Source organism: Sciurus carolinensis, chromosome 7, assembly GCF_902686445.1.
Source record: "Sciurus carolinensis chromosome 7, mSciCar1.2, whole genome shotgun sequence".
Lineage (NCBI taxonomy): Eukaryota > Metazoa > Chordata > Mammalia > Rodentia > Sciuridae > Sciurus > Sciurus carolinensis.
The window spans coordinates 95875038-95894060 of record NC_062219.1 but is presented as its reverse complement, the minus strand read 5'-3'; the positions used below and the strand labels follow the sequence as shown (position 1 = coordinate 95894060).

Below are 19023 nucleotides of genomic sequence, written 5' to 3'. Positions count from 1 at the left end.
AATAAAAAGGGGGCTGGGGAGATAACTCAGTCGGTAGAGTTCTTGCCTTGTAAGCACAAGGCCCTGGTTTCGATCCCCAGCACCCAAAAAAAAAAAAAAAAAAAAAAAATTGAACTAGCAAGAAACTGTAGTGACAGTGTTAGATATTTTTAGATTAGAATAATATCATTTACATTACTGTTAATGAATCTGCATCTATCTCATGTTTATTATATTCAGTTAATAACAAATATTTAATTAGCCTCAGTACCAATGAGCACTCAGTACCAACGGAGTTGGAGTGGGTTAGCAAAGTAGAGGATTATACAGAAGATTTTCAAGGCAAGGCCTAGAAGCAGCAAATATCACTCTGGCTGACATCCAACTGGCCAGAACTCGGTCACTTGGTCATGCATAGACGTAAAGAATCAGGGAAATAGTATAATAGTTGCAGCTTCTCACAAGCATGGATTATGTGAATGAACCATTCCAGGTTCTATGGAGATCTATTATAACTCAAAACTACAGTTTCTGTTTTTCCACAAGCTAAACATTTCTTAGGAAGTTGTGACATGCATTCTTTATATAAATATTATTTTGCCAGATGGTTAAATGCTAAGTGGGTAAGGACAGGGAGTTTCAGAGGCTTCAAAGAGGGATCTCAGGTTGAGGGCTCAGAGAGTAGGCCCTCACTGGGGAGATGGGGTTTGAGCTGGCCTTCAAGGTAAATGGAATTTGAAGTGGTGGAGGGCATTGATTTGAGAAAAGGCTTAGGCAGGGAAAACACACACACACATACACACACACACACACACACACAGATCAATGATTAGATATTGTGACAATTTTATGTGTCAACTTGACTGGGACATAGGCAGTCGATATATTGACCAAACAGGGAGTAGGTGTGTATGTGTGTTTCTGGAAAAGATTAACATTTAAATTGGTAGACTAAGTGAATCACCCTCCCTAATGTAGATGGGCCTCATCCAATCAATTGTAGCCCTGAATGGAACAGAAAGGCTGAGCAGGAGGGAATTCCTGCCTGGCTACTTAAGCTGGTGTGTTTGCACTGAAACAGCAGCTGTTTTTCAGTCCTGAACTTGATGGCTTTTAGACTGCTGCTGACCCCATTTGCTCCCCTGGTTTCCCCCTGGTACACATTAGTACTCCTGGGTCTCCAGCTTGCTGACTACAGCTCTTGGTTCCATAATCATATGAGCCAATTCCTTATAATTCTCTTTCTTTCTATATAAATATAAACACCCTATTGATTCTGTTTCTCTGGCGATCCCAGACTGAGGGAAATAGGTTTTAATGGAATAAAGAATGTTGGGAAGCAAGGTAAGTATGGGAGAGTTATATGGGCTTTAGAAAGCCCAGTGAAGCATTCAGTCATCACTTCAGAGTTGATGGAGTGCTTGCTGAGGTTTTGAGCAGTCAAATGACATGATGCAACAGTGTGTTAAGAGCATTCCCATGTGGCAAGTAATAGGGCTAGTGCAGAGTTTAAGATGACAGGAAGCAGCAGTTCTTAAACTTCAGCTGCACCAGAATCACATGTAGGGATCATTACAATTCATATTCCTGGAACCTATGCCCCAAGTTTCTGATTCCGTAAGAATTTCATTTCCAACAAACTTTCCAGGGATGCTGATATTGCTGGTGCAGGGAAAACCATTTGAGAACTATTGCAAAAAGGATTCGAACGAGTATTGGGAAGACTGGTAATGACAGTAAAAGAAAAAAAGGAGTGTATAAGAGAGGCCTTTTAGTGAGAAGAGATGTTTGACCCTACTTCTATTTCTATAGCAGGCTTTAGAACATTTAACTGTGCAATAAGATTTTCTATAGGTAACAAAGAATAGTAGCTTATTCTCACTGTGGTCTAACCTTTTTAGTTTCTTCTTTCCCTCCCACCTGCTTTCCCTTCCTTTATTCCCTCCTTCCTTTTTCCCTTCCTTTCTTGTCGAGTCTAAGAAAGACTATGAACCTCACTTAAGATCTCATCGGCTTTGTAATAGATGCAACTTTGGAGAGCAAAGGTGATGCTCTCATTAGGTCAGGTAAAGCACTGTGGCCCGGTTTGCCTGGCATATGTGAATTATTTAACCTAGTTAACTTCAATGTCTTCACGAGCATGAAAGGTCATAGGAAAAGAGATGGTTTATTACAAGTCATTGTCAGAACAACAACAACAACAACAAATGAACTTTATTTGCAGTAAGGATTTGTAGTTTAGATGGCAAATTTTTGGAGTAGAGTTATTTATCAAGAGTGTTTATAGAACTATGAAAGCCTAAATCAGATAATCTTTTACAGTGTGATTTCATTGCCATTTTATAGCAAATGTCACAATTTTACCCTGATTAGTAAATACTTCCATAAAATTCTATTTTCTCTGTTGTTATTAAGTAATGTAGTAATTTCCAAATCTGGGGAGTATTGTTAGAAATGTAAAATTTTATACCCCATCAATTAAAATTTCAATTAAGTAGTTTTGAGGTAAGGTGCAGAAGTCTATATTTTTAAGAAGTTAATGTCTATGATTCTTAAGAGATGGTAGAGATTTGGGGAAATATGGGTTTCCGGAATATTTGGTTGTTATAGTAAAATGGTAATAATTGTCCATGATATGTAACAAATAGTCAATTCTGGTATATAATGGAGGAAGACACATGGAGAGAAGATTGAAGAGACAAATGATAAAAATGAGGGGCTTCCAAGGTCTTAGATCTCCCACAAGACTGGGAACTAAGTGGCAATTACCAATGAGACGCTCAGTCTAACAGAACTGCGGCAGATGCGAAGCTCCCAGGAGTATATAGTCCCAGTGTTTCTGTCAAAAGGGTCAGCTATTTACGTGTTGGACTTGGGCTCACTGCCACACTTCAGGAGAAAGTGACAGATCTTGACAAAATCCTCGCTTTATTCTCATTGTTAAAATATGAAGAAAAGATCCCCATAGAATGGGAAAAAAACAAAACAGCACAAAGAAACCCAGGATGCACTATCCTTCAATACATTTGAAAACATCAAATCCTATGACAGAGTATGGAGTATTAATAATATTTATTGGTGTTTATTGTGGACTGGTTTCTGGGCAAAACACAGCACAATCATTTTTCTTAATTGATTAACCCATACAAACCCTACGAGATAGATTTTTTTTTTTAATTTTTTTTTAACAGAGGAGAGGATGGAGGCTCAGAGTTAGGTAGCAGGCTAAAGTCACACAGCTTCTGGGTGGCAGGACCTACCTCTGAAGGCAGTCTGATGGCAGAGCCCGAGCTCTCCACCACTGTGGACAGAGAAGAAGGCAAGCGTTTGATGCAGTTGTGCCTCTGCCATCTCCAGTACCGTCATCATTGCTAATGAGGATTCTCACTAAACCAGGCGTGAATTTATGTCTCCAGTAAATCACTCTCAGAATGACAAAGCAAGAGACGTGCTGTCATTATTCTATTTTACAGTTGAGGCACAGGAGGTTAGGTGACGAGCCAGGTGGTGCTGGGGCACATACCCTGGCAGTGGTGTACTGGAGTTCACACTCTGATCCCTATGCAATTGCAGCCTCTCATAGAGGAATTATCTAACCCGAAGCTCTTACGTGTGAACTGTGTCTATGAATAAACCACATCATGTTTTGGTCACCCCTGACAGAGTCTCTGCTTCACTGAGTGGAAGATGTACTTCTTCACATTTATAAGCTCACCCATCTCTTATATAATGTTTTTAAAAACTCATTGATTTGTTATTCTCATACAATCCCTTTCAGATTATCTCCTGCTATGAAAGAACTGTTGAGTTCTTTATTACATTTTAGCATGGGGCTGTAATATGCTTTAAACTCATCTTTAAGACACTCTTCAGAGAATTAGTACTGATTACATATTCAAAGAAAAACTTTCTTTGATAGCCTTGGCAGAATGAAGTAACTTTATTAGAACTTGACCTTGTGTTATACAGGATTAGCTATGTTGATTTCATATGTTTCAAGTACAGGGCCTCCTGCATTTGTGTTTGGGCGGGTATCGGTAAAGGCAGGGAAAAGATGGCTGAAAGCAGGTGGAGAACTGAAGTGCCTGAGCTGTGCTGGAGGGCAGCTCCTTCTCCAGGGATGCGCTTTACCTCCTGGCCCTTATGCCCAGACTTCTGATGGAGGGTAGGCTTTCTGGGTGACTGGCTGAGGACAGTACATGAGTAGCCTTGTGACCAAATACTCTCCACCACAAAGACTATTCATCAAGTGAATTATTATGCTAGTTCAAAGCAGGTTTTTATTTCATTACTGTACTATGAATAAGCTTTATAAGGAAGATCTCAACCAATGTTTCTTTTTTTATTATTTTTTAAAAATATTTTACAGATTGCATTTTCATTCATTGTACACAAATGGGGTACATCATTTCGTTTCTGTGGTTGTACACCATGTAGATTCACACCATTCATGTAATCATACATGTACACAGGGTAAGGATGTCTGTCTCATTCCACCATTTTTCATACCCCTCACTCCCTCTCATTTCCTCAATGTTTCTTTTCGAACAGAAGGAGACAGAGTATGGTAAGGCAATTGTTTACTAAAGCACAATGTTCCCTCTTGTTCTTCTTGACTTGGTGTTGCCTCTGTGGGTCACATCTTGGTGGTATGAGCAGACTGATTTCAGTTTCTCACCTTTTATATGGAGTACACTCCAAAATTAGGCAGAGTTTCAAATTTTACAGTAACCCTAACAGCCTATATTAAAAAGTATCCTATGTAAGGAATTACTTATATTTCTGATCCCCCCAGATCACACTCTACATTTGCTTTTTTCCCCATAGAATTTATCATATTATTTTACTATGTAATTTATTTCTCTATTATATTTAGTTTATATTGTTTGTTCCCTCCTCTATCCAAATAGAACATAAATTTATGAATGCAGGAATCTCTATTTTGAAAACATTAAAAAATCCTAAACATCTAGTAAACATGTAGCAAGTGATCAAAAAAATAATGAACAAAGTTTTCAATAAAACTTTGATTAATTCTGATTAGAAAAGAATTCACAAGGTTGATTTGGGAACTACAAGAATATTCCTTAAAAACATTTTCTTTCCCTTAATACTTGAAACAAATAGCTATAGTATAAAAACCACTCATGCCTTACCTTGAAAACCATTTTTAAAATTGGCTCCATTTGGTAAGAGATCTGGAGTGTATTCACTGTAACCACCTACATAAAACTGACTGAAGACATTGAGACCGACCAGTTCTCCTGGGGATATGACAGACTTATTTTTATGGTCATCTACCTTTGAAAGGAAAAAAATCAAAACTGATTAAAAAAGACATTAATTCCCCAGGGTGAATTAATTTCCCAGGGTGAACTGTTAAGATATTCTTTTGTTATTTCCCATTAACTTGGCATGAGAAATTTATAAAGATTAGAATTTTGAAGAAATAAAGAACATGAAACTACTCAATTCTCTGCTTCTCTGCTGGTATCTGTTAACAAAGATATATTAATATAGCAGTCATCGTTTTGGATTTCATTCAAAATCACAGTTCTTCAAAGATTAGGAACTGACATCCTGCTGGTACCCCTTTGTCTAACCTTGGCCCCTCTCCCATTCATTTTCAATATATCCAACAGACTCATTTGTCAAAAAGTAGAAATGAACCATGGTACCCAACCTTCCCCCAATCTTAAGTGTCTCTCCAAAGCTCTCTGGATAAAACTCCCAGACTGACATGTAAGTACTAGATAATACAGACCTTGTCTACCTCAAATTCCACCTCTTGCTCTCTCACTCCCTCACCTGAAAGCTACACAAAACTGCTTGCATTCTTTAAGCTCACACTGGCTACTGATCATTTTTCTGCCTTCTGTTTATCCCAAGTTATGCTCAAGCATCACCTTTCCTGGGAGGCATTTCTTGAGCCCCGTCTCTTAGCCTTACCTATGTTAGTGATCCCTCAGATTGACTCTTACAGCACCTAATTGTGGTTATCTCTCCTCTCCTGTTTGGTGCACTTGAACTCCGTGGGTGAGGGCATCCTGTCCTGTCTGCCTCTGCACCTTAGCACTAATACACCAGCATGTGAATGCTCAGTAAATTTTTGGGACAGATGAAATGAAGGCTCTTTACCTTCATCCAGCCCATTTGGAAGAACCTCCCCAGATGGACAGTGTGGATTCCAAGGCTCAGATCAAGGGGCTCGCTCCTGACGCTTGCTATGCCAGATCCCAGGTTATAACTGTAAACCACACTGCCGTTCAGCAGACCCACTGCCAGGAAGTCATCGCCATTGAGCCCTGGAATGAAAAGATGCACAGGAGGAAATTCAGGAATCCAGTCAGCTTCATTTTACTGTCCAGGCCTAAATTATAGACAAGCATGATTATAACAGACATTGAGTTTCTTATTGGTTTTCAGGCATGTGTGCAACTGGCTATTATTATTCACAACCCCCAAACTATTTGAGAACTAATAGTTTATTTCTTTGAAGCTAGGAGGGTTCTGGTCAAGCCAGGAAATGATCAGTATCTAAGAGTTGAATGATATTAGAATTTCCTTTTTTGTCTGAATGAAATTCAGTGTGCGATTTATAATAAAGAGAACTTTACAATGAAGCAGAATACTGGTAGTTAACAAAATTCAAAAGGCCGAGATAACCTAGTATCAGCTTCCAAGTTTTCTCTATGACTTGTTGAGAGCAGAAAAAACCCACTCATTCCTAGCATTGCTCAGAGCATGTTATCATTGTTCTATTACAAAAGCTCTTGACCATAGCCCATATGACCTATTATGAGTAATTGTTTCTTTGTTCCCTCCTCTCTTTCTTTTCCTTCCATTAATTCAGAGCCAACTATGTGACATAGTGAGTTTCAGGAAGTTTCAGCTTGAAGACCCATAGGACAAAGAAAGTAGTTGGGTGAGAACCAGCATCAGTTGCTAGAGGAGGATCCTAGCAGTAGGCTTGGTGGGATTAGAGTGCTGTGGGATGATTGGCAAATGTAAGGCAGGATAGATCAGGGACCAAATATGTCACCGAATTTCTGAAAGTGTTTTTTTTTTTTTTTTTTATTGTGATTGGGGTAAAAGAGGAGCTCAAAACTGAAGCTTGCAGGCAGGGAAGTGAAGCAACAACTCCTTGTGGGAAGAATATAAAAACCTATAGACGTAAGAAGGTAAGCACAGGTGGGAAAGAAGAAATGAGTCCAAGGATATGAACAAATTTGTTATGAGTATGCAGAGCCTCCCACTTTTGTGGCTGTAAAGTGATACCTTGTCTGCTGACATGGCTTCTACTGTTAGTTTGATCAGGGTAAAGGAGAGAAGTATCTTCAGGGATTGGTTTCTAAACAGGATAGGGAGCTGGGCTTCCTAAGACACTGGAAAAAGGAAAACAGAAATATTACTTGAATATACCTGAAGTCCACTTCTGCTTTTTCAAAAGGTCTGCCATGGGGCCTGAGTGGGCAGTTTTGAAAGCTCTCTAGGTGAGTGGAATATGCACCCATTGTGAGAGCATCTGTGTGAAGAGACATGCCAATCCCAATGGGAATGTATAGCAAGTCTCTGTCTGTCTGTCTCTTTCCCTCTCTCCTCACCTACACTGCTTCGACAGATTGATCAAGTCATATATTTAAAATGAAAATAACTCTTAGGGGAAAATAAAGATCCAGGACAGCCATTAGAAAGGCAAAAAGAAAAAAAACCTAATACTAGAGATTGGAGACAGTTTTTCAGGCAGCTGCTGAGGTAGAGAAGAAATTGAGAGAGGGCAGGGAAAGAAAAGCAGTGAGATTTTCCTGTAGTTTGTGAATCAGATCTTTTTGTGAAATTCTACTGGGCATTTGAAATGTCTTTCAGATTGTGTGGGATGTTGGAAGGGGGACCATATTCTGCCAGCTGAACTGCAAGATGGAGAGAGAGTAGCTTCATTAGAGTCCCATTCTTTCCTTTCTGTATTGCCACCACTCCTCCTTCCTCTGGTATTGAGAGTCTATATCATGCTAGGAACATAAGATCATCCTCAGGGTGCTCAACAGCCTGGTTAGGGGGAGACAGGAGTTTTTTGTTTTTGTTTTTTTCCCCTAAAGTGCCATGGGAAACATGGAAGGAACAAAGTGGGGATGGTCATTAAGATGAGTAGGGAGGAGGATTAGGAAGTTCAAAGGAGGTGATTTTTGAATTGGTTTTCAAGCTAATCTAGGAAATGATAAGTTGATAGATGAGCAAGGGGGAGGTGCTGAAGAGCACTGAGGGAGCAGCATTAAAAAATCCAGAAGGGGCAGGAAGAATTGCTGAATCCTGGGCCCGGCTGGTATTTATTGTCTATGGCAGGAAAAGAAACTGAATAGGCAGAAAGGGCTGGATTCAAGGGCATAATATGCCATAATGGATGATCTAAATGTTTTGAGACTCTTTGGAATCATGAAAGGATCTAGGATGAGAGAACTACATTAGATCTGGATTTTGAAGAATCTCATAGCAATGTTGGTGTAGGACATAGAGGCAGAGGAGCCTTACTGGGAGGTCACCCAGCGACTCAGAAGAGGAACGATAAAGGTCTAGCTAAATTAAGGCAATGGCACAGGGGACGGAAAAAAGGCATGATGTTTGTTTTGTGCTTTATAATGAAAAATTTGAAGGACAGACCATTTGGGATGAAAAGGTGAGAAAGGAAGAAATTGACAATGATTCTGAAGAAATAGTTCTGAAAATACTGCTTTAACAGTTTTCCCAGCTAAGTTTTTTCTCTTATTTTTAAGTTTGTTCTAATTAGTTATACATGGCAGTAGGATGCATTTTGACACATCGTACACAAATGGAGAGCAGCTTCTCCTTCCTCTGGCTGTACATGGTCCAGTCACACTAGTGTAGTCATACATGTACCTAGGGTAATATGTCTGTCTCATTCCATCATCCTTTCCATCCCCACACTCCCTCCCCTCTCCTCACTCTCCTCTGCTCAATTCAAAGTTTCTACATTCTTCCCCATCCCACCCCCATTACGGATCAGCATCTACATATCAGAGAAAACATTCAGCCTTTGGTTTTTTGGTTTGGCTTATTTCACTTATCATGATATTCTCCAGCTCCAACCATTTACCTGCAAATGCTGTAATTTCATTCTTCTTTAAGGTTGAGTATTATTCCATTGTGTATATGTACCACATTTTCTTTTTTTTTTTTTTTAATGATGTTTATTTTTTTTCCCTTCCCCCCCACCCCTCCCACCCTTTTCCCTTTATACAGTCCTTCTTTCCTTCATTCTTACCGCTCTCCTTAGCCTAACTCTAAACCTAACCCTAAACCTAATGCTAACCCCTCCTACCCCCATTATATGTCCTCATCCGCTTATCAGCGAGATCATTCGTCCTTTAGTTTTTTGAGATTGGCTTATCTCACTTAGCATGATATTCTCCAATTTTGTCCATTTGCCTACAAATGCCATAATTTTATCATTCTTCATTGCGGAGTAATATTCCATTGTATAAATATGCCACAGTTTCTTTATCCATTCATCAACTGAAGGGCATCTAGGTTGGTTCCACAATCTGGCTATGGTGAATTGAGCAGCAATGAACATTGATGTGGCTGTATCTCTGTAGTATGCTGATTTTAAGTCCTTTGGGTATAGGCCAAGGAGTGGGATAGCTGGGTCAAATGGTGTTTCCATTCCAAGCTTTCTAAGGAATCTCCACACTGCTTTCCAGAGTGGCTGCACTAATTTGCAACCCCACCAGCAATGTATGAGTGTTCCTTTTTCACCACAGCCTCGCCAACACCTATTGTTGCTTGTATTCTGAATAATCGCCATTCTAATTGGGGTGAGATGAAATCTTAGGGTAGTTTTGATTTGCATTTCCCTTATTACTAGGGATGTTGAACATTTTTTCATATATCTGTTGATTACTTGTACATCTTCTTCTGTGAAGTGTCTGTTCATTTCCTTAGCCCATTTGTTGATTGGATTATTTGTATTCTTCGTGTAGAGTTTTTTGAGTTCTTTATAGATTCTGGAAATTAGCGCTCTATCTGAGGTATGGTTGGCAAAAATATTCTCCCACTCTGTAGGCTCTCTCTTCACATTTCTGATAGTTTCCTTTGCTGAGAGAAAGCTTTTTAGTTTGAATCTATCCCAGTTGTTGATTCTTGCTTTTATTTCTTGTGCTATGGGAGTCCTGTTAAGGAAGTCTGATCCTAAGCCAACAAGTTGAAGATTTGGACCTACTTTTTCTTCTATAAGATGCAGGGTCTCTGGTCTGATTCCAAGGTCCTTGATCCATTTTGAGTTGAGTTTTGTGTAGGGTGAGAGATAGGGGTTTAATTTCATTCTATTGCATATGGTTTTCCAGTTTTCCCAGCACCATTTGTTGAAGAGGCTATCTTTTCTCCATTGCATATTTTTGGAACCTTTGTCTAGTATGAGAAAATTGTATTTATTTGGGTTTGTGTCCATGTCCTCTATTCTGTACCATTGATCTACCTGTCTATTTTGGTACCAATACCATGCCGTTTTTGTTACTATTGCTTTGTAGTAGAGTTGAAGATCTGGTATTGCAATACCCCCTGCTTTGCTCTTGCTACTGAGGATTGCTTTAGCTATTCTAGGTTTTTTATTCTTCCAGATGAATTTCATAATTGCTTGCTCTATTTCTGTAAGGTACATCATTGGGATTATAATTGGAATTGCATTGAATCTGTATAGCACTTTAGGTAGTATAGCCATTTTGACAATATTAATTCTGCCTATCCAGGAACATGGGAGATCTTTCCATCTTCTAAGGTGCTCTTTAATTTCTTTCTTTAGTGTTCTGTAGTTCTCATTGTAGAGGTCTTTCACCTCTTTTGTGAGATTGATTCCCAAGTATTTTATTTTTTTTGATGCTATTGTGAATGGGGTAGTTTTCCTAATTTCTCTTTCTGAAGATTCATCACTTATGTATAAAAATGCATTGGATTTATGAGCATTGATCTTGTAACCTGCTACTTTACTGAATTCACTTATGAGTTCTAAAAGTTTTCTGGTGGAATTTCCAGGTTCCTCTAAATATATAATCATGTCATCAGCGAACAGGGATAGTTTGAGTTCTTCTTTTCCTATTCGTATCCCTTTAATTTCTTCGGTTTGTCTGATTGCTCTGGCTAGAGTCTCAAGGACGATGTTGAATAGAAGCGGTGAAAGAGGGCATCCCTGCCTTGTTCCAGTTTTTAGGGGGAACGCTTTCAGTTTTTCACCATTTAGAATGATATTAGCCATGGGCTTAGCGTAGATGGCCTTTATAATATTAAGGAATGTTCCCACTACCCCAATTTTTTCTAGTGTTTTGAGCATGAAGGGATGCTGTATTTTATCGAATGCTTTTTCTGCATCTATTGAAATAATCATGTGATTCTTAACTTTAAGTCTGTTGATATGGTGAATGACATTTATTGATTTCCGAATGTTGAACCAACCTTGCATCCCTGGGATAAAACCCACTTGATCGTGGTGCACTATCTTTTTAATATATATTTGTATGCGATTTGCTAAAATTTTGTTGAGAATTTTTGCGTCGATGTTCATTAAGGATATTGGTCTGAAATTTTCTTTCCTTGATGTGTCTCTGTCTGGTTTAGGTATCAGGGTGATATTGGCTTCATAGAACGAGTTTGGGAGGGTTCCCTCCTCTTCTATTTCATGGAATAGTTTGAGGAGTATTGGAATGAGCTCTTCTTTAAAGGTTTTGTAGAACTCGGCTGAGAACCCATCTGGTCCTGGACTTTTCTTTGTTGGTAGGCTTTTGATGACCTCTTCTATTTCATTGCTTGAAATTGGTTTATTTAAGTTGTGTATGTCCTCCTCGTTCAGTTTAGGTAATTCATATGTCTCTAGAAATTTGTTGATGTCTTCGAGGTTTTCTGTTTTGTTGGAGTATAGATTTTCGAAATAGCTTCTAATTATGTTTTGTATTTCACTCGTGTCTGTTGTGATGTTTCCTTGTTCATTCCGAATTTTAGTAATTTGAGTTTTCTCCCTCTTTCTCTTTGTTAGTGTGGCTAAGGGTTTATCAATTTTATTTATTTTTTCAAAGAACCAACTATTTATTTTGTTAATTTTTCCAATTGTTTCTTTTGTTTCGATTTCGTTGATTTCGGCTCTGATTTTAACTATTTCCTGTCTTCTACTACTTTTGGTATTGGTCTGCTCTTCTTTTTCTAGTGCTTTGAGCTGTAGTGTTAAGTCGTTTATTTGTTGATTTCTACTTCTTTTTTTGAATGCACCCCATGAAATAAATCTTCCTCTAAGTACTGCTTTCATAGTGTCCCAGAGATTTTGATATGATGTGTCTTTGTTCTCGTTTACTTCTAAGAATTTTTTTATTTCCCTCCTGATGTCTTCTGTTATCCATTCATCATATAATAGTGTATTATTTAGTCTCCAAGTATTGGAGAAGTTTCTGTTTTTTATTCTGTCATTTATTTCTAATTTCAATCCATTATGATCTGATAGAGTACAAGGTAGTATCTCTATCTTCTTGTATTTGCTAACAGTAGCTTTGTGGCATAAAATATGGTCTATTTTAGAGAAGGATCCATGTGCTGCTGAGAAGAAAGTGTATTCATTCTTTGTTGGATGGTATATTCTATATATGTCCGTTAAGTCTAAATTGCTGATTGTGTTGTTGAGATCTATAGCTTCTTTATTCAATTTTTGTTTGGACGATCTATCCAGTGGTGAGAGAGGTGTGTTAAAATCGCCTAGTATGATTGTGTTGTGGTCTATTTGATTTCTGGAATTGAGAAGGATTTGTTTGACGTACGTGGATGAGCCAATGTTTGGGGCATAGATATTTATGATTGTTAAGTCTTGCTGATTTATGCTTCCCTTAAGCAGCATGTAATGTCCTTCTTTATCCCTTCTGACTAGTTTTGGTTTGAAGTCCACATTATCTGAGATGAGGATGGATACTCCAGCTTTTTTGCTGTGTCTGTGTGCATGGTATGTTTTTCCCCATCCTTTCACCTTTAGTCTATGGGTGTCTCTTTCTATGAGATGAGTCTCTTGCAGGCAGCATATTGTTGGATTTTTCTTTTTAATCCAATCTGCCAGTCTGTGTCTTTTGATTGATGAATTCAGGCCATTAACATTCAGGGTTATTATTGTGATATGATTTGTATTCCCAGTCAATTGACTCATATTTGTTTTTGACATGATTTGGTTTGTCCTTTATTTGGCTATTCCTTTAGGCTAGCGCCTCCTGTTGCTGATTTGCATCGTTGTTTTTCATCTCTTCCTCATGGAATATTTTGCTGAGAATGTTCTGTAATGCTGGCTTTCTTTTTGTAAATTCCTTTAGCTTTTGTTTATCATGGAAGGATCTTATTTCATCGTCAAATTTGAAGGTAAGTTTTGCTGGGTATAAGATTCTTGGTTGGCATCCGTTTTCTTTCAGGGCTTGGTAAATGTTGTTCCAGGCCCTTCTGGCTTTTAGGGTCTGGATTGAAAAATCTGCTGATATTCTTATTGGTTTCCCTCTGAATGTAATTTGATTCTTTTCTCTCGTGGCCTTTAAAATTCTGTCTTTATTTTGTATGTTAGGTATTTTCATAATAATGTGCCTTGGTGTGGGTCTGTTGTAATTTTGTATGTTTGGAGTTCTATAAGCCTCTTGTATTTGGTTTTCCATTTCATTCTTCAGATTTGGGAAATTTTCTGATATTATTTCATTGAATAGATTGCTCATTCCTTTGGTTTGTTTCTCTAAGCCTTCCTCAATCCCAATAATTCTTAAATTTGGCCTTTTCATGATATCCCATAATTCTTGTAGATTCTGTTCATGATTTCTTACCATCTTTTCTGTTTGGCCAACTTTGCTTTCAAGATTAAATAATTTGTCTTCAATGTCTGAGGTTCTGTCTTCCAGGTGCTCCATTCTACTTGTTATGCTTTCTATGGAGTTTTTAACTTGGTTTATTGTTTCCTTCATTTCAAGGATTTCAGTTTGTTTCTTTTTCAGTATCTCTAACTCTTTATTGAAATGATCTCTTGCTTCCCGTATTTGCTCTTTTAACTGTTGATTGGTGCGATCATTTAATGCCTGCATTTGCTCTTTCATCTCCTCCTTCAATGCCTGCATTTGCTCTTTCATCTCCTCATTAGCTTCCCTAATCGTTTTAATTACGTACATTCTGAACTCCCTTTCTGACATTTCTTCTGCTGTGCTGTCATTGGGTTTTATTGATGTAGTATCTAGGTTTGTTTGGGACATTTTCTTCCCTTGTTTTCTCATATTGGTCAGTTGTCAGTGGGACCCTGAGATATTGCAGTTTTCCGCTATTGGCTTATAGTGTCCCGGTAGATTTCCAGTGTATCACCTCCCAGCCTTCAGCAGCCTGATGTCTTGGAGGAATCTGATAAAGCAGCGCATCCGAAGAAAACTGCCCCTAGCCCCCTACTGGTTCCACGGTTTGGAACTGGCTCTGTGCTGAAATGCTCTCACTGTGGGCCTGCACCGTGCAGCTGGCCGTGTGGGAGGAGCTCACTGCCGGAGTGTGGAAGGCTACCTTGGGAAGACTCTAGCTGCCCTGCCCGGCTCCAATAAGCCACCTCTATCTGGGCCTGCCCCCCGGGCCGAGCTTTACCCAGTGGGCAGACTCACCCGTGGCTCTATTTCAGTCCGAGTCTCTCAATGCCTCCCCTTCTTAACTCCTGGGTTCTGGAGTGACAGGGGGTGCAGTCTCCCTCTAGGCCGCCATCTTGGATCGCCCTGAGAAGAGAGCCTGCAGCCGGAGTGGGCAGAGCCGCCTGAAGAGGTCTCTGGCTGCCCTGCCCTGATCCCAAAGGCTGTTTGCGGATCGAGGCTCTCCGTTGCTTCGGGGGCTTGTGGCTGGTTCTATGTAGAAAGTCTCTCACTGGGCGGTCAGCTCCGAGAAGCTAGCCTTGAACGACACCTCCCACCGCAGGGGTCCAGGCTACTTGGGGAAGTCTCTGGCTGCCCTATCTGGACCCTGAATCTGCTTGCGTGCCAGAGTACGCTGAGCTGCACTGGCTCTGGGACTCGGAGCTTGTTCTGGTCAGAAAGGCTCTCACTAGCGGGCCAGATTCGTTCCGAGAACCTGGAGAAGCTGGCTGTGTGGGCGGGGCCCACCGCCGGAGAGCGCAGGGCTGCCTGTGGATGACTCTAGCTGCCCTGCCCGGCTCCGATAAGCCACCTCTATCTGGGCCTGCCCCCTGGGCCGAGCTTTACCCAGTGGGCAGACTCACCCGTGGCTCTATTTCAGTCCAAGTCTCTCAATGCCTCCCCTTCTTAACTCCTGGGTTCTGGAGCGACAGGGGGTGCAGTCTCCCTCTAGGCCGCCATCTTGGATCGCCCCGAGAAGAGAGCCTGCAGCCGGAGTGGGCAGAGCCGCCTGAAGAGGTCTCTGGCTGCCCTGCCCTGATCCCAGAGGCTGTTTGCGGATCGAGGCTCTCTGTTGCTTCGGGGGCTTGTGGCTGGTTCTATGTAGAAAGTCTCTCACTGGGCGGTCAGCTCCGAGAGGCTAGCCTTGAACGGCACCTCCCACCGCAGGGGTCCAGACTACTTGGGGAAGTCTCTGGCTGCCCTATCTGGACCCTGAATCTGCTTGCGTGCCAGAGTACGCTGAGCTGCACTGGCTCCGGGACTCGGAGCTTGTTCTGGTCAGAAAGGCTCTCACTAGCCGTACCACATTTTCTTTATGCATTCATCTGTTGAAGGGCATCTAGGTTGGTTCCATAGTTTAGCTATTGTGAATTGAGCTGCTATAAATGTTGATATGGCCCCATCAATGTAGTATGCTGATTTTAAGTCCTTTGGGAGTGGGAAAGCTGGGTCAAATGGTGGGTCCATTCCAAGTTTTTTGAGGAATCTCCATACTGCTTTCCAGAGTGGTTCCATCAATTTGCAGTCTCACTAAAAATGTATTTTTCCCCACATCCTTGCCAACATTTACTGTTACTTGTATTCTTGATAATTACCATTCCAACTGGAGTGAGATGAAATCTTAGAGTAGTTTTGATTTGTATTTCTCTAATTGCTAGAGATGATGAACATTTTTCATATGTTTGTTGATCGATTGTATTTATTCTTCTGTGAAGTGTCTGTTTAGTTCCTTAGACCATTTATTTATTGTGTTATTTGCCTTTTTGTTGTTAAGTTTTTTGAGTTCTGCATATATCCTGGCGATTAATACTCTATCTGAGGTGTGTTTGGTAAAGATTTTCTCCCATTCTGTAGGCTCTCTCTTCACATTATTGATTGTTTCTTTTGCTGAGAAGCTTTTTAGTTTGAATCAATCCCATTTATTGGGGTTTTTTATTGTTTGTTCTTTTTAGTTATATGTGTCAGCAGAATACATTTTTTGATTTATTGTACACAAATGGAGTACAACTTTTCATTTCTCTGGTTGTACATCATGTAGAGTCACACCATTCATGTAATCATATATGTACATAGGGTAATAATGTTTGTCTCATTCCACCATCTTTCCTTCCCCCGTCCCCTCCACTCCACTCATTTCCATCTACATAGTCTGACATTCCTCCATTCTTCCCTTACCCCCTCACCCTGTTATGTATCATTATCCACTTATCAGAGAAAACATTCGGCCTTTGGTTTTTTGGGATTGACTTAGCATGATATTCTCCAACTCCATCCACTTAACTGCAAATGCTATAATTTTATTCTTCTTTATGTCTGAGTAATTTTCCATTGTGTATATATACCACAGTTTCTTTATCCGTTTATCTACTGAAGGGCATCTATGTTGGTTTCACAATCTAGCTATTGTGAATTGAGCTGCTATAAACATTAATGTGGCTACATCACTGTAGCATGCTGATTTTAAGCCCTTTGGGTGTAAACTGAGGAGTGGGATAGCTGGGTCAAATGGTGGATGAATTCCAAGTTTTATGAGGAATCTCCATACTGCTTTCCAGAGTGGCTGCACCAATTTGCAATCCCACCAGCGACATATGAGTGTACCTTTTTCATTTCATCCTCGCTGACACCTATTGTTGTTTGTATTCTTGATAATAGCCATTCTAATTGGAGTGAGATAAAATCTTAGAGTTGTTTTGATTTGCATTTCTCTAAATACTAGAGGTGTTGAACATTTTTCATGTATTTGTTGATCAATTGTATATCTTCTTCTGTGAAGTGTCTGCTCAGTTCCTTAACCCATTTTTTGATTGGTTATTTGTATTTTTGGTGTGAAGTTTTCTGAGATCTTTATAAATTCTGGAGATTAGTGCTCTATCTGAAGTGCATGTGGTAAAGATTTTCTCCCACTCTGTAGGCTCTCTCTTCACATTATTGATTGTTTCTTTTGCTGAGAAGATTTTTAGTTTGAATCCATCCCATTTATTGACTCTTGATTTTACTTCTTGTGCTTTAGGAGTCTTGTTAAGGAAGTCAGGTCTTAAGCTGACACGATAAAGTTTTGGGCCTACTTTTTATTCTATTAGGTGCCTAAGTCTTTGATATAGTTTGAGTTGATTTTTGTGCAAGGTGAGAGATACAGATTTAATTTCATTTTGCTACATATGGATTTCCAATTTTCCCAGCACCATTTGTTGAAGAGGCTATCTTTTCTCCAATGCATATTTTTGGTGTCTTTGTCTAATATGAGGTGATCTTATTTATGTGGGTTTGTCTCTGTGTCTTCTATTCTGTATCATTGGTCTACCTGTCTATTTTGGTGCCAATGCCATGCCATTTTTGTTATTATTGCTCTGTGGTATAGTTTAAGGTCTGGTGTGATGCCTCCTGCTTCATGTTTCTTGCTAAGGATTGCTTTGACTATTCTGGGTCTGATATTTCCACAAATTTCCTGATAGCTTTTTCTAGTTCTATGAAAAATGTCATTGGAATTTTAATAGGAATTGCATTAACTCTGTATAACAGTTTTAGTAGCATCAAGGCCATTTTGACAATATGAATTCTGTCTATCTAAGAGCATGGGAGATCTTTCCATCTACTAAGGTCTTCAATTTCTTTCTTTAGTGTTCTGTAGTTCTCATTGTAGAGGTCTTTCACCTCTTTTGTTAGATTGATTCCCAAGTATTTTATTTTTTTGAGGTTATTATGAATGGGGTAGTTTTTCTAATTTCTCTTGCAGTGGATTCATTGCTTATGTATAGGGATGCATTTGATTTATGGTTATTGATTTTATATTCTGCTACTTTGCTGAATTCACTTATGAATTCTAGAAGTTTTCTGGTGGATTTTTTTTGATCATCTAAATATATAATCATGCTGTTGGCAAATACTGATAGTTTGAGTTCTTCTTTTCCTATTCATATCCCTTTAATTTCTTTCATCTAATAACTCTGGCTAGAGTTTCAAGTACTATGTTGAATAAAAGTGGTGAAATAAAAATATAAGAATGCACAACAAAACTGTAATATACTATTCAGACTTCCCATTCAAAATTGAAGCATGAAAAATACTTGGATTCAAAGATGGTAGCAACGTGAGAGAGAGGGAAAAAAAAAAAGAAAATCTCAATGGAAAATTGAACGATTTTTTTCCATTGGCTTTCAAAAGTTTTCTCAGCTTCCCTTTTCCTCTGGTAGGTGGGGTTGTCTGAAGTGTGATGGTAGCTCCAGTCCAGGGCTGGACTGGTTGGGTGGGTGAGCCAATAACAAGATGCCCTCACAACCTCTTCTAGTCTTCCTGCTTGTTGTAGCCAGTCTCTTCTGTCTCCACACACTTCAGAACTCAGTGAGCTGGAGAGAGCCCAGTTTTTTCCAGTTTCTCCAACCTGTGCTCCCTCTGGGAATTGTCCCCAGTCTCCAGATTTCCACAGGCCTCCCAGGCTTAGACTGGCTTATGCAGACCCAGCTGCAATCTGACTGATCTGGGCTTCAGATTCCCCAGGCTCTGCCTTGCTGCAGTCCCAAGATCTCCATGCTGTTCCAACTTGCAGAGAGACCACCAGGGATGTTCTCATACAAAGGAGTGGCCCTATAAAGAGGCAATCAGATGGTGACCACTAGCACACCCAGCAGAAAGACCTTAGGTGCAGCCAGACCTGCAG

At 39.7% G+C, this 19023-nt stretch overlaps 1 protein-coding gene across 1 annotated transcript in view; it reads right to left on the bottom strand.

Moving 5' to 3' along the window:
* The window catches only part of Eys (eyes shut homolog), a 1705088-nt gene that overhangs the window by 55738 nt on the left and 1630327 nt on the right, over positions 1 to 19023 (bottom strand). Inside the window, 2 exon segments of the mRNA XM_047559194.1 lie at positions 5136 to 5280; positions 6118 to 6284. Of these exon segments, the coding sequence (XP_047415150.1) occupies positions 5136 to 5280; positions 6118 to 6284 (312 nt within the window).